This window comes from Hakea prostrata, chromosome 4 (assembly GCF_041222555.1).
Source record: "Hakea prostrata isolate BN-2017 chromosome 4, UWA_Hpros_2, whole genome shotgun sequence".
Taxonomy (NCBI): Eukaryota; Viridiplantae; Streptophyta; class Magnoliopsida; order Proteales; family Proteaceae; genus Hakea; species Hakea prostrata.
The window spans coordinates 28,001,312-28,018,432 of NC_142603.1; the positions used below are offsets into that span (position 1 = coordinate 28,001,312).

The 17,121-nt window shown below is 39.2% G+C and overlaps 1 protein-coding gene across 1 annotated transcript in view; it reads right to left on the minus strand.

Moving 5' to 3' along the window:
* The window catches only part of LOC149018642 (uncharacterized), a 31,696-nt gene extending 17,423 nt beyond the window's left edge, over positions 1–14,273 (minus strand). Inside the window, exon 1 of the mRNA XM_089152800.1 lies at positions 10,527–14,273. Coding sequence (XP_089008926.1) covers positions 10,897–13,923 — 3,027 coding nt within the window. The 5' untranslated portion in view covers positions 13,924–14,273 and the 3' untranslated portion in view covers positions 10,527–10,896. The remainder of the gene's footprint in view (positions 1–10,526) is intronic.
* Between the last annotated feature and the right edge of the window lie 2,848 nt (positions 14,274–17,121).

Consider the following 17,121-nt stretch of genomic DNA (forward strand, 5'->3'; position numbering starts at 1 on the left):
GTAATTAGATACCTTTGTTAGAGTACAAGCTAAGTTGTGGTGGGACCCTAGCAGTCTAGGTAACCCAGTAGGAGTTTGAGTCTATTGTTCAAGCTATAAATAGCCTTTCTAGTGTAAGTTTTTTTTCCAGTCTAGATAAATTAACTGAGTTAAAGTTGAGAAATAGGGTCGGGTTTCCCTTGAAACCTGCGGCTGGCTTGGTGAGTTTCCTGCAAAGTTTCAAGTTCACTTCTGCAGCTCCTGTACAGCAACCAACTTCAAGTAAGTACAATCCTTCACCCAACCTTCCCCTAGTACTCCAGACCCAAACATAGCCTTCCCCTCCCCTCTTACTGTTTCCTGCAGTATCAGCACCCCTCCCTCACTGTTAAACCCACTTCCCCCCAATCCACCTAGGATTTGCTGATCCCCAACCCCAAACGTTCCTTACTTCCCTCCCTAGAGTCGCAATAGCCTATAGAAGCCAGTCCTAACCTCCTTTTCCCTAGCCAGCCCCTCTTTTCTGAGTTTGGGAATTTCTTCACTTCATCTTCTTTGTTGAGAAGTTGCAGAAATTTCGAAATTTCTAAATTTCTGGAAAATTCTGAAACTTCCCAATTCCCATCCCTTTCTTCTTAGATCAATTCTGAACTACGGAAAACCATCAAACAGCCTTAACAGCCACAGAGTCACCAAGCCCTAGCCCCTTCCCAACCATGCCAAAACCCCAAGTTTCAAAATTCAAATTTGAAACTTGAAAACCACCATACTTCAATTCTCTTTACCCATTCCAGAAGGGTTTTAGACCCCTAAACCCATCAACCAAAGCCTTCAGAGACCTCATTTAAGTGTTGGAATTTAACTAGAAGATCCTGAAGATTACCCTAAACCTGGGTTTACATCATAAGACCTCTGTTTCTGAAAAAAAATTAGATACTCAAATGCTCGAATAATACCCTGGTATGCTGGAATTAGGCTTAGGGGTTTGAGGGTCTCAACTTAGGGCTTCAAGTGGCCTATGGTTGGGGTCTTAAAGGTTTCGGATGGGAATGTAAGGGGTCTAGGATTAGGAATTTAGTGATTCAGGGTTAGACTGTTAAGGATCTTAGGATTCAGTTTTAATGATTTAGCATTAGGGGGTTAAGGATCTATGTTAGGGTTTTAAGGATTTCGGGCAACAAGGAATTAGGTTTTGGATGATTGAAAGGGGCTTCAGTTGGGATCAAGAGTTAATGGAGATAGAAGGATGTGGATATGGAATGTGGTAAAATTCTGATGCTGGTATGGAGAGATATGGAGTATAACGAATACGGAATACATGATGGAGAAGGGATCAAATGGGTTAGGGTTTCAACATAGAAATTAAATAGAGTAGAAGATGGACAGAAACCTGCAGGATTAGTCCTTAGCTGGAGTACAAGTCTTGTAATGTATGGGAATGGACTGATCTAGAAGCAGGATACAAGAAAAGCCAAAAGAGAACCGTCAAGTAAAATCCCCACGAATTGCTAACTCCATCACCTGAAGGTTCCTTACCAGTGATGGAGCAGCTCTAGTCTCACAATCATACTTAGGCAGCAATAAACAAACTTTTATTGATCTCAAATATGATGAATGCACAGCTTGTATTTATAGACTCTCACTTACATTCCTGATTATAATCAAAATAAAAACTAAATTTGAAATAGGACTCTAATAATAAATACTAAGCCAATACGGATTATCATGTGTATCAAGTCCGATAAGTATTATTCAATGATGGTGTTACATTTGGATGGATTAGTGCAAAGAATTCGTCAACAAGAAAAGATTATCATAAGGGGTGATCTAAATGGACATACAGGAAAGATCAAAGAGACTATGAAAGTGTACATGGAGAATACAGGTTTGGAGAGAGGAATGAGGAAAGAATGTCAATTTTAGATTTTGCTGTTGCTTTTGATTTATCTATGGTAAGTACTTACTTCAAAAATAGAGAGGAGCATTTAGTTACCTTTGAAAGTGGACACATGGAATCCAAATAGATTCTTCCCAACTAGAAGATCGGATAGATGATTGTGTAAGGATTGCAAGGCAATACCAGGGTAAAACTTAACCGCACGGCATACACTAGTGGTCTTGGATGTGGGCCTCACTCCACAAACTAATAAAAGGTGTGAGATTAACTTCCCAAGATAAACTGTGGAACTTCAAAGGAGATCGTTTAAATCTTTCACTAACGAAGTAGTCAAACAAGGAAAGTGGGAATTTGAGGGGCACATTAATTCATGTAAAATGAGATGGCTACGCGTATTAGGAAGATGGCCAACGATGTTATAGGTGAATCAAAAGGAAAGCACCATTCTTATAGAGAGATTTGGTGGTGGGATACTGAGGTTCAAGCAAGCATTAAAAATAAGAATGCCAGCTTTAAGACATGGCAAAGGACTAAGGATGTAGAAGACTTACAAAAGTATGATGGCTAGAAATGAAGACAAGACAATTGTGCGAAAAGCAAGGGTGAAGAAGTATGAGGATTTATGTAATAAGCCACGCACAAAGAAATGAGGAAAAACTATTTATAAGATAGCTAAAATAATGGATAGGAAGAATAGAGATCTAAACCATTATAGATATATGAAAAGTGAAGATGGTAAAGTACTAGTACATAATGAGGACATCAAGAAGAAATGGGAAGTTTATTTCTCTAGCCTACTAAATGAACATAGTTCAAGTATCCATGACATAGATGATTACACCAAAAATCAGCGCATCCAATTTCGAATATTTATACAAAGAATTATGATGTCCAAAGTAAAAGGAGCCCAATAGAAGTATGGAAGAGCTTAGGAACCTATAGGCTAGCAAAAGATCATGTGGAAATAAAAGAACAAAGACTGAGAGGAATAACGAGGCAGATATAACCAGACCTGTGGAGGAAGAAAGAAGGAAATGGGATTACACGTCAATTGAGTTTAGGCAGAATAGTCAGGTTATGCAAAAAGATGGATTGCTTCTCTAACATCATTGTCTTTTGGAGTTTTAGTACTCAAGAATATTTCTTGGGGAAAAGAGTGGGATTATAAGGTGTGTTCCAATCAGTTGCCATTGCACTACTGTTGCTCTAGTGGATTGGGAAAGAGAGAGCAATCCATAGAGGGTTTCTTCCTTTCTTTACCAACCCCCCCCCCCCTAAAAAAAAAAAAAAGAACCCACGACATCCCTGCAGTGCTGATGGAGCAGAGAGGTCATGGTTGAAGAAACATGAGGGAGAAGAGAGAAATACTAGTGGGCAAGAAGAGGGGCATTTTTGTCTTCTAATAAAAATAACTTGCTGACATCACTAGCTAACAGAAATTCACTAAGAGTAGGGGTGTGACTTCACTGACATTTGGCTACGTAGTAAGGTGGCATTAAGAATCTAGGATTAGGGGTAACCTCAGAAGATGGCACTAATAATATCCCTAAAGAAGTATATTCTGGTACTAACTGGAATAAATCACTCAAAAGTGTTACTAAAGCTTGTAACATCAAACTTTTAAGTGCCACATGAAAATTAAAAGAATGACATAAATAGCATTGGAGTCGACCTCTCCAAGACGTCTCCTAAACCACATCTACTTTTCATAGTTGATACCTTGGAGTCAAACTATTAGTCAATTACCAAGGATCACACTAGGAAATGCTTGTCCTCTTGGTCACTCTGAAAAATCAATTCAATGGTTCCTCATCTTAAATTTTCACTGCTTCTACACCACTGTGCTTTCAACACCAAAATAACAAGGGGGAATCAAAGGTATGATCATTAAGGGTGCAGTTGCATGTCAACACCAATAAAAAGGAAGCAATAAACCAAACAGGTAGCCATTTAGAATATGAAACAATTAATCCCGACAATCAAAAAATACAAACACCCAAGGAGGGGAGAAAAGAGAAGATGGGACTCAGGAAGTAAATTGTCATACCTAATGCAACCAGTGGTATGACAACAAATTAACACCCAGCAGAGTGCAGGTGAGAAGATTTAAAGAACTAAAAGAGCTAGGGGCAGGCCTAAACTAACCTGAGGAGAAGTGGTAAGACATGCATAGCATATGAGTTAGGACTTGTATCATATAAATAGACCTGATTGGAGAGTGTTAATTTGAGAAAGAATAGGGTGAGGAATGAGGGAGAGGAGAGGATGGAAGCCACAACTTAGTTGTGGAGGCTCTAATATTTCTTATGAGCACTCCTCAAAGTAACTTTACTATATATAAGTTAATTTACAAGTCTATTCTATATAGGAAAGCATAAACCAATTTCAATTGGTATAAAACTCTTAATTCCTACCACTATTTCCTATCGAGAGTTAGCGCAAAGCACTAACTCTCGATGGATCAATCCTTTCCTAAATTGCCCTTTTCTAACACTCCCCCTCAAGCTGGAGCATATATATTACTCATGCCCAGCTTGTTACATATATAGGTAACCCTTGTATTCCCTAGAGCTTTGGTGAACAAATCTGCGAGTTGTTCTCTAGTCCTCACATGCTTGGGAGATATTATGCCTTGTAGTAACTTCTCACGAACAAAGTGGCAATCTACTTCAATATGCTTGGTACGTTCATGAAAGACTGGATTTTATGCTATATGAACCACAGCTTGATTATCACACCATAACTTCATTGGTGTGTCATCAATAATTCCTAATTCCTGGAGTAATTGTTTTATCCATACCATCTCGCATGTTAACTATGCCATAGCACGATACTTAGATTCTGCGCTTGATCTTGCTACCACAGTTTGTTTCTTACTCTTCCATGATACAAGATTTCCTCCAATGAATGTGCAGTAGTAGCCTTTAGTCGATCTTCTATCAATAGGTGATCCAGCCCAATCCGCATCAGAGAATCCTTCTACATTTCTATGTCCATGATTAGTGTAAAGAAGCCCTTGTCCTAGTGTTTTCTTAAGATACCTCAGAATTCGTATAACTCCATCCCAGTGTAATGTTCGTGGGGCAGACAAAAATTGACTCACTACACTGACAGGAAAGGCAATGTCAGGTTTAGTCACAATCAGATAATTCAGCTTCCCAACAAGCCCTTCGTACTTCTCTGGATCATCAAGAATGGTTCCATCTTCTGGCATTAACTTTAAGTTACATTCCATGGGAGTGTCTATGGGTTTTGATCCCAACATTCCTGTTTCAGAAAGCAAATCCAGTACATACTTCCGTTGAGATAAGAAGATGCCCTTTGTTGATTGAGCAACTTCAACTCCTAGAAAATACTTTAACTTGCCCAAGTCTTTGGTCTGAAATTTCTCTTATAAATAGGTCTTTAACCTATCAATTCCTTAATTGTCATCTCCTGTAATGACAATATCATCAACATAAACTACAAGAAATATCTTGCCTGCATCAGAGTTTTTAAAGAATACAGAGTGATCACTTTCACAATGAGTCATCCCAAATTCTATTACGACAGTAGTGAATCGTCCAAACCATGCTCGAGGTGACTGCTTGAGACCATGTAATGATTTGCAGAGGCGACAAACCTTATTCTTCTCCCCCTGAGCAACAAACCCAGGTGGTTGCTCCATATACACTTCCTCATGTAGATCTCCATGAAGGAAGGCATTCTTCACATCCAACTGAAACAAGGGCCACTTGTATGTAGCGGCAAAAGAGATTAAAATACGGATGGAAGTAAGTTTGGCAACAGGCGAAAAAGTATCAACATAATCTATGCCATAAACTTGAGCATAGCCCTTGGCAAAGAGACGAGCTTTCAGGCGAGCTAAAGAACCATCAGGATTTACTTTCACAATGAATATCCACCTACAACCAATAGTTGTCTTTCCTGAGGGTAAAGGCACAAGATCCCAAGTCTGATTGTCTTCTAAGGCTTGTAATTTTTCGTTCATTGCACTGACCCACCCAGGATTAGACAAGGCTTCAAGAACATTCTTAGGAATAGGATAAGTCTCGATAGTAGATAGAGCAGTAGAGAACCCAGGTGATAAAGTAGAATATGAAATAAAGTTAAAGATGGGATACTGAACACAAGAACAAGTACCCTTCCGAAGAGCAATGGGAATATCAAGGTCAGATTTGGCCAGGAACGTCCGTAGGATCAACAGACAAAGTCGGCACAGAGGTAGAGACCGTAGGTGCAGAGGGGGGAGCTAGTGGTTTTGGCCGGCGCATGTACACTTTGGTGATGTCTGGCAGAGGTAGAGGGGAAGGAACTGTACCCTGTGGAGACACTTTGAAAAATACATAGATCATCATTTAGGTCACTTAAACCATGAGATTCAATGGAAAAAGGAGTTGACTCAAAAAATGACACATCTGCAGTAACAAAATATCTTCGTAAGTCAGAAGAATAACAACGATATCCCTTTTGAGTGCGAGAGTACCCCACAAAAATACACTTAAGTGCACGAGGATCAAGTTTAGAGATCCCTCGGCGATGATTACGAATGTAACACACACAACCAAATACGTGAGGAGGCAAAGTAAATAAGGGAGATGAAGGAAATAAGAGAGAATGAGGAATGCCACCTTTTAAGACAGATGAAGGCATCCTGTTAATAAGATAACAAGCAGTTGAAACTGCATCAGCCCAAAAGGATTTAGGAACCTTCATCTCAAATAAGAGAGAACGGTTGACCTCCGAATAAGTGTCTATTTTTTCTTTCTGCAACACCATTTTGTTGAGGAGTGTCGACACAAAAGGATTGGTGAAGAATTCCATTAGAAGCCATAAATTTACAAAAAGGATCAGAGAAATATTCTTTGGCATTATCACTACGAAAAGTACGAATAGGAACACCAAATTGAGTACGAATTTCAATAACAAAATTGCAAAATATGTCAAATAATTCTAAATGGTTTTTCATAAAATAAAGCCAAGTGACTCTTGAAAAATCATCCACAAATGTAACAAAGTATCTGTAACCTGAAGTAGAACTAACAAGACAGGGTCCCCACACATCAAAATGAACTAGAGAGAAAGGGTGGTCTGATCTGGTATTTATACGAGGAAAACTCACACGATGAAGTTTTCCAAATTGACAAAACTTACAATCCAACTTTGAGAGAGAATGAAAACTTTTATCTACCAATTTTAGGGTTTCCAAAGAGGGATGCCCCAACCAACAATGTATTTGATGGGGGATGGAAATACTAAAACAAGCAGTAGAGGATATCTCCTCGAATAGATACAACCCCCAGACATACAGCCTCTATCAAGCATCTTCTTCGTCATAAGATCCTGAAATAAACAATATCCAGGAAAGAATTTCACCAAACAATTATTAGTGGAAGTAAATTTATGAATAGATAATAAGTTAAATGGCAAATTAGGTACGTAAAGAACTGAGGGTAGGGTAATGGATGGAGTGAGTTGAATTGTACCCACCTTTAACATTGATATGAGAGCCATCAGCAAGTGTAACCAAAGAGGATGATGGAACAAAAGAGGAAAATATACATGTAGCCCCGGTCATATGATCAGAAGCTCTTGAATCAATGATCCATGGGCGAGATGTGGTTGAAAGGCAAGCAGTAGCATTACCTGTCTGAACAAGGGTGGCAGTGGCTAATTGTGGTTGAGTGGCCTAAAACTAAGTGAAACGAATATAATCTTCCTCAGTCATCTTTACAGTCTTACCCTCAGGATGAACTTTAGTAGTTGTAGACACTGATTCAAAAGTGATAATTGCATTTGCCATGTGTGGGGGCTTCCCATGAAGCTTCCAACAGTATCGTTGAATATGTCCTGGATGACCACAATGATGACAAGTCTTAACTTGTCCTGGGCTGTCAGTAGAGTTGTGTGAACCTGGATATTTTCCAGTATTATTTCCTCAAGTTCGTCCTATATTCTGTCCACCATAAGTACCTCGAGAAACTGTTGCCAAAGCTGAATTTTCTGTAGAGTTATTGGTACTCTCCCTTGCAACACGAAGAACTCTTGAAAATGTGTTAGCTAACGTGGGTACATGATCACTACCAAGAATCTGTGCTCTAACTGCCTCAAACTCTTTTCCAAGACCTCCCAAGAAACCCATAACAGCTAATTGTTCTCTTTGATTTTGCATAGTTTTGACATCAGAGGAGATAGGTAGAATAGAGTTTAGTTCTTCATACATTCTTTTAAAATCTGCAAAATATTGGGTAATATCTTTGCCTTTTCTATCTACTCGATAAAATTCCTAGGACAATTCGTAGATTCTAGCCAGATTATTCTGACCAGAATACAACACATTCAAATACTCCCATAATTCCTTCACAGTTTGTAAGTGAGTAACCAAATCTATAATATTATCGGCCAATAAATTAAACATCTGCCCAAGTATTCGTGCATCAACAATTGCCCAAGTATCATCATCTATGGGTACAATCTTAGTCAAATGATCTATCTGTCCCCATCCAGTAAGAAAAATTTTAACTATAGCCCTCCATTGGTGGAAATTTGATCCACCCTCCAATTTCTTCTCAGTTAACCAATGAGAGGATGAAGAAATAATTTCAGTCATAGTATTTTTACTTGAAGTTTCTCCCATATCCAAACAATTTTAAAATCAAATCCCAGAAATCGAAATCGAAATCGAAACCAGAATCAGAATTATTCCCAGTTTAATCTCAGAATCAGATTATTCTCATAAACATAAATAAACCAATTGGACCACTTGAACCAACTTAAAACCAAACCAAACCAATAAACTAAGTCATAAGAAGATCAATCGCTGCTTTCTTTCTTCGAAGTCTCAAACGAAAGATCGATCGCTGCTTTCTTTCTTCGAAGACTCAAACGATCGAAGTCTCAAAGTCTCTTTCTCGATCGATCTCTCTCACTCTCTCTTTCTAAGACAATCGATCGCAGGTCTTTCTCGAAGTCTCAAGACGATCAATCTCTCTCACTCTCTCTTTCTGATCTAAAACCTAGGTGAAAACTTCAATTTGTTTCCCACCCACAGCAAGAACCAGGGACAGCAGATTCGACAGACATTCTCAGCCTCAAATCATAAAACGAAAAGATCTCAGTAAATCACAGTTTATTTGTACCTGAAAAATGCAGATTTGACATCAATCGTGGACAAGATCTTCAACGAAGACAAGCTGCATCAATCTTCAAATAAATCACCAACAAGTGCAGCGTAAGGTGCTGCATCCCTTTAATTTCTAGAAACGACTCTCACACCAGGTACAATTTCTTTCCTTTCTATAGAATCAACTGTTTGTACTAGTAATTCTTAGGATCGAAAGGAATAAGAGGACCTACAGCTCTGATACCATGTTAATTTGAGAAAGAATAGGGTGAGGAATGAGGGAGAGGAGAGGATGGAAGCCACGACTTAGTTGTGGAGGCTCTAATATTTCTTATGAGCACTCCTCAAAGTAACTTTACTATATATAGGTTAATTTACAAGTCTATTCTATATAGGAAAGCATAAACCAATTTCAATTGGTATAAAACTCTTAATTCCTACCACTATTTCCTATCGAGAGTTAGCACAAAGCACTAACTCTCAATGGATCAATCCTTTCCTAAATTGCCCTTTTCTAACAGAGAGCAACATTGATGTAGCAGGCCTATTTAGGTGGGTGGGATAAGGCTTGCGAGGAGAAAGGGAAGAAAAGTAAGCTCAATTCCGAATTTGCAGAAAAACCAAAAAACTTCAGTCATTTGATTGAACCTGAATATGCCATGCAGAACATCATATTAGCAGAGAGTTAAAGCCCATGAGAAGGATCAAGTTCACAATTAATGATAATGAGTGAGTGTCATAAGACGGAAAGTGTTTCCAGTTTCACCCATACAACCCTCTCACTCTGTGTGTGTGTGTGGGTTACCTGACATCCTAAGCAGCAGACACTGAGACCTGAGAAAGTGGGTGTTATTCTACTCTCTGAAGTCTCATGTCACTGGGTGACTAATTCCAAGGTTTCACCTTGTCATTGATCTTCTCCTCCGTCAGCCTTGAGGCCTTGACCATCCACTCAGTCTGAGAATAGCATTTATATTAAACCCTTACAATGATGAGAGAGCCAAGAGGGTGATAAAGTTTCTCTCAGTCTGCAAGTAAATGGCAGTGGTGAAAAAGAAAGGGAATCAAGAATGGAGAGGGTTTCCCATATCATCCACCCACAACTTTTAGTCCGAAACTCAAAAAGAAAAACTTTTGGGGCAGCTGTAAAGAAATTTTAAAGAAAAAGTACAAGCAAATTTGTAAAAACCGTGACTTTTGTAATCTAAAACACAGAGGACTTCCATTTAAGAAAAGTAAAAAACTACCCCAGCCATTATCATAGCATCCACTATTAAGAAAGAAATCAAGCAGAAAAATGCATGACTCCACCAGTGTGTAGAAGAATTTGAAATGGACCCAATTATGTTAATTTGTCGACACTTAATTGAATCTAATTAACAATAAATCACAAAGAATTACTGAGGAGCAAGAAAAGAATTTGAGTACATCACATAGACACAATGATTGTTCAATTAACATTAATTTAGAAAGGAAAAGATCATGTGTTGAGCAGGATTATGGGAGGGTCAGATGTAGCAGCTTTACCAGTGTTTTAAGAGAGGCTGTTTACTTGAAACTGCTGACAAAGTGTTCAGCAATTGAGCACTTGCCTGATGCACCAACCATGACCTTCAATTACCATTTATCAACCACGGCAGTATACTTGTCGATGTCAACTCATACTGTACAAATCCAATGACATCAGCTAGACAGCACAAAGAATAGATAAATAACATGATCACAGAAAAGGAATTGATGACTTACCACGATGATACTGCATTATGCCAATTCTTGAGGAAGACTTGCACCATCTTTGACAATATAGCACTTATCATCATAAGCAACTTCCCTCAACCACGGTAGCGAGGCCAAGTTCCGCTCACTGATAGCATGTTTCAACAAACCGTATGCATACTCATTCATCTGGAATTCTCCCTCTTTTAAGCATCATATCAGACACTTCACAAGCCTCATTCACTTTGTTCTCCTCACACAAGGCATCATACAAGCAGTGACAAGTAAAGGGCGAAGGTACATAGCCATGGGAGGACATTTCCCCAAATACCTTGAAAGCGAGATTGATCGAACTCTTGAGACAAAGATGGTATACTAGTTTCTGATACGAAGCTTGACTTGGTACAAAGCCCCTCTTGCGCATTAAAAAAGAGAGTGCTAAAGCATCAAGTACTCTTCCTTCAGATCCTTCGCTACAATAACCCTTAATCATCATGTCATATGAAACCTTATCAGGAAGAAAACCATCCGCGTTCATCAGATTAAATAATTCTGTACCAAGATCCATGTTACCAGATCTGATACATCCATCAATTAATATGGTGTAAGTCACATGGTTGGGTTTTAGGCCACCTTCCTGCATCAACTCAAGCCGATGTTCTGCTTCTTTCATTTTACCTGCCCGACAAAGACCAGTTATGATACCATTATGGTGGTACAAATCGGGAACTAACCCACTAATTTCCATATCTTGTATTAGCTTGAATGCTAATCTGATAAGTCTGTCCACCCCCCATAATACCCCTCTGTCCAGCCTCCGTAATGCCATGTAATTAACTCGTTCAACAGAATCACAGTGATCAAGCAAACAGAACAGCGAAACCGTAGATTTTTGGAACCTTTTATCTTGGAGAATATATCCTCTACCCCTAAATGAGATGTTTCTGCAAACACCACTGATCAATGAAATATATGTGATGCGATCAGGTTTAGTATTCTTTCTTTTCATGAGATCGAATAACATAAGAGCAAAAACAATATCTCCTTTCCTGCAGAACTGATTGATTAGAGCAGTATAAAGCACTGTGCCTGGCAAAAAACCATCTTGCAACATTCTACCAAGATATAGGCATCCCTGCTCAGTCATGTTTTTCTTGACCAGCCCATTTATTAGCGCAGTGTACGAATGAGAACTAGGTTGAATATCAAACTCTTTGATCATTCTGTCAAACCAATGACAAGCATCAATTGCTCTTCCACTCTTAGAGAATCCATTAATTATAGTGGTAAAGACATGTTCATCCGGTTCCACACCACGATCAAGCATTTCATTGAAAAGAGTCTCAGCCTTCATCAATCTATTTTCTCTGCACAAAAAACCAATGATTGAGTCATATATTGCAACACTTGGAGTCAGTCCCCTTTTTTCCATTTGATCCAAGACCTCATGGGCAGACACTAATTCCCCACGCTTGCAGTGCTCATTCACCATAATCAAATAAGTAGCTAGGTTAGGAGATAAGTCCTGATCCTGCATGAGGTTAATGATGTAGTTCACATTCTCAACCTTGCCCTGCCGAAAACAGCATTTGATCAAGGAATTGTAAGAAGAAAGTAAAGGCTTGCATCCATGATTGAGCATCCTATTCATGAACCAAATTGCAGAATCAATTCTCCCCCATAAACAAAAGGCACTGATGAGAATGCCAAAGGCCACATTCAGAGGGAAAAAGCCGCTTGTCAAGATCCCATTAAATAGAAGCTCAAGATCATGCTCTATATCCTTGCTTGGACTAGAAGTAGAAAACCTTGAAAACTTATCAAAGTCTATATTACACCCCTTTTTAGCCATCGTTTTCAAAATCATTGAAGCCAGAAGGAGTATTTTTTCTTTTTTTTGGTCAAATAGATGGAGTTCATGACCTTTTGAGAAGCTCTTGACTAAAGACAAGAACACCACATGATCAGGAGTAATGCCCTTATCCAGCATCTTATCGAATAAATGACCTGCATCTTCTAGCCGGTTCTCCTTACAGAAAGCAGAAATTAGGCATGTATAGCAGTGTACATTAGGGTCATGCATACATTCAAGAAGGGCCATAGCACAATCTAGTTTCCGATCCTTACAGTAACCACTGATCAAAATGCTGTAAGTTACCCCATCAGGTTGTAATCCACTAGCCTTCATATGTTTATAGAGGTCACATGCAGATTCAACATTGACTGACCTAACAAGACCACAAATTAATGTGTTGTAAGTATAAACATCAGGTTCACAGCCTATTTCCTGCATCCTTTTAAAAAGATCCAGAGCCTTCTCAATGTTCCCGTCTCTGCAATAACCATAAATAAGAGAGGTGTACATCACACGATCTAAATGGAGGTCCCATAATGGCATTTCTCGGCACAGGAACTCCTCCGCCTCCTTAATTCGACCACTCTTACAGAAAGCATACAGTAATGATTTGTACAAATGAGCTGTGGGAGGAGTTCCTGACTTGAGCATTAAGTTGTATCCTCGAAGGGCTTCATCTAAGTTTCCCTTAAGGCACAACCTGTCAATCAGTAAATTATAGGTCCAAAAGACCGGATGTTGTCCATACTCGAACATTTTGACTAAAAGATCAAATGCTTCCAGTGGAGACCTGACGTAGAGCTGACGGAGCAACAAACTGGAAGCTTCCTTGCAAGGGAAAGAACCCATTCCAATAAGTTGGTGAAAATGTTTCCTTGCTTCCTCTAATTTCCCTAACCTACAGTAACATATAACCATCGAGTTTAGCATTGACGAAGATGGAACAATACCTCTGCTTATCACTTTATTAATGAAAAACTCTGCCGCTAATTTTGGCTGACCGAAAGACAAGAACTTCTGGAGAACCAAGCTATAACTTTGCCCATTAAACTCCAACCCACGCAAAAGCGCCAAGTCAATAGCGTCTATTAAAAATTGCTTGGAAATTGATTGATTGATGATTTGCTGGAGGACCCTCTGTGCGGAAAAAACTAGGCCTCGGTTATTGAGCTGTTCTGCTAACGAAAAACAAAGATTTATGTGTTCTTCAATCAGTGATGAAGGACTTGAGCTTAGAGGTTCTGGTTCATCACGAAGAGGACATGTCGTTAATACTCTTGTGGGTCTTCTGAGCGTTTTGTTCTCGTTGCAGGACAATAAAGTACATAGACCACGAGGCCTCTTCAATGCCATATTTGATCAGTGAAGTTGCATAAGCTTCTACAAAGAATACAACATGACTCCAAAAATCTAAACTGAAAAAATCAAAGAATTTTTAAAACCTGAAAATGAATGGCATGAAACTATGAAAGCAGAAGAACAAGAATACACAAGATTATGTTTCAAGTATAAAGAGGATTTTCTACCAGAAAAAAGTAAAAAGAGAATTTTTTTAAACAAAATTCAGCTAGAGTAGCAGAGAGGAACCCAATTAGCTAGAAACTCAACCTGAGTTTGCGCGCCTGGGGCGGGTAACAATGGTGTTAGACTGTTGAGTTCCCTGGCCGCCCAAGGCTAGGGCAATAGTAACGCCGTAACGGCAACCTGTAGTTACCATAATAATGATTTTTCTTTTTCTTTTGTTTTTTTTTATTTTTCATCGCTCCTTTATATCATATCATACCTGTTTAGCGAAAAATCATTTTATGTCATTCTTATTGTTTGAAATACCTTTGGTTTTGTGCTGTATAATTTATTTATTTATTTTTATATCAATATTTTTAACATTTTAATTATAATAATATTATAATTTATACTTATATATATACCCACAAAAATCATCTTTTAAATTTCTACCCTGGATCTTTCTCTATTTCTCTCGATCTCTATAGAGGAAACCATTGCAAGTACAACTAGGGTGAAGAATCTAGAACTTGAAACCTAAAACGAGACAAAGAAAGGGAGAAATCGTCAGTACTAGAACCTGAAGCTTAGTACTAATTTTTTATTTTTTTTAATGATTTGTTGATTCTCTTCTTCTCACATTATATCTTCTCTTCTATTGCTCCTCTCTTTTTTCCCCAATTCTGTCAATTTAATCGTCCCACATTATCTCTTCCTTATATCAGAACAATTCAGTCCTAAAATTTCTTCTTCTTCCTCCCCGGATGGGTGAGTGTCTTCTTCCTCCATGAGTGAGTGCCTTCCCACCTGATTATTACTCTTAGTCTTCTCCTCTTCTTTTCTCTGCTGTTCTTAGCTCTTTGGCTGCTGCTCTTCTGCTGAGTGTGGTTGTCTCTCCTTTGTGTTTTCCTGGTTTTTTCTTCCCTCTTTCGGATCTTTTGTGGCTTTCAATGGAAAGATCCTCTCCTCTGTTACTACCTTCCTCTAAACAAGATCCTGAAACATCAAGGAAATCAGAAGAAAGTGATGAGGAGGACTATATTTCGGTGGCAGATTCTCTTGATGAAGATCATGTTGAAGTTAATCCTGAATGTACTCTGATTGGCAAGGTATTAGAAGGAAGACCTTTTAGGATGCAAGCTGTTAATGAAGCATTGGTCAGAGCTTGGAACTTGTTGCATGGTGTGAAAGTTGAGCAGCTTAATGCCTACATGTTCAGGTTTAATTTTGAACACCCCTTAGATGTTGAGAATGTCCTTGAAGGCTCCCCTTGGGCTGTTTCAGGTAATCTCATAGTCTTAAGGCATTGGAATGATGAAGAGGAATGGGACTTTAGTAAAGCAGGAGTTCTGGGTTCAGTTTACTGGTATTCCTAAAGAGATTACTAAGTTGGAGCTGGGTCAACAGCTAGCTGCTAAGGTGGGTGTTCCTATTAAGGTAATGCTTATTCAGGGAAGCAGAGATGGTGTCAAGAAGCCTTTCCTAAGGTGCAGAATAGAGGTGGATATTAGTAAGAAGTTAAGGAAAGACACAGGGCTGAAAAGGAAGAATGGAGAGGCTATTCCTGTTGTTGTTAGCTATGAGAGACTCCCTACATTATGTTATTTCTGTGGAATCTTGGGGCATGCAGACAACAAGTGTGAAGAATACTTTCAAGTTAAGAGGAACCACCAAGTAAGTCATAAATGTAGAAATGCATCTACTTGTTCTTTGTTCCCTCCTCCTCCTTATACTGCCACCATTCGAGCTTTTATGCCTAGTCAACGTATGATTGAGGAGGCAAGCTTTCTTAACATCTCTCACCCTGAACTAATGGCTCAACCCTCCCAACAACCTCAGGCCAGTCACCGGAATCACCCTGTTGCAGCCACCATGACTGGTTCTGCTAAACAAATCAGTAAACCCATGCCCAGGTCTACATCTCCTTGCCTTGTCAAATCTACTGACATGCGCGGGACTCAAGAGAGAGACCGACATATCCGAAATTTCTGATTTCTCTTTACCCCAAAGTCAAACAATGAGGCTACGAGCTGGCTGTAGGCATTACCCCGCAACTTCTTCTCTTAAGCGGGGGAATTCTAAGAGTAATAATCTCCTTTTGAATAGTGCTTCTCCCAATGAACCTCTCTGCACTACGAGTTGCTTGCGGCTTTTCAAAATCAAATGCAGCAGTTTCAAGACAACCCACCAAATCTGCTGACTTTATTACCTCTATTGTCCAACTTCTCTATCACAAGTCCAGCCACCCAACTTGTCTCTCAGCTGAACCCAAACCCATACCTAGCAAGCCCCATCCGAGGAGATAAAAGGCCATGTTTCTCTGATGTGACTCAGCAGCCCTATCCTAAGGACCTTCCAGCAGCAACAAATGTAGGTGTTGAGTTAATGGACAGTAAAGTGTCTAGTCAGCAAGGAGAGATAAGTAGTTACAAGAGGAGAGCTCAAGGTCAGCAAGGGAGCAATACTACTCGTGGCATTTTTAATGGAAGTGAGAATAGGAGTTTGAAGAAATTGGCCAGGAGAAGAAATTCTAGTCAACCATATACTCTGAGACCCAGTTCTAGTAAGGAAGATCAGTCTTCACACAAGAAATGTAAGCAGATTCATTTAGAAGAGCTGAAGGAACATGAGCAAAGTAATGAATGTGAAGAAGACAACTTGAAGTCTCTACCTAATTCCCTTCATTTTTTAGAGGAGGGCCCCTTGGATGTTGGGGGTTATCAACACCAACTGAAACCATGAAAGTTATCAGCTGGAACTGTCAAGGTGTTGGGAGGTCACTGACAGTTCAAGCTCTTGTTAACCTCTCTAGGAAAGTTCAACCTGATATTGTATTTCTTATGGAAACAAAAAATAGGTCTGAGAAGCTGAGAAGTTTGGGAAGAAGATTGAAGTTAAACAATGTCTTTACTGTGGATCCAATTGGCAAGGCTGGGGGGTTGGCTGTCCTTCATGGTAACTCTACTTCTTTGAAGATATTAGAATCAAATAAGAGGTTTATTGATGCTGAGGTTTCCATTAATGGGGCTAAACACTTCTTCATGACTA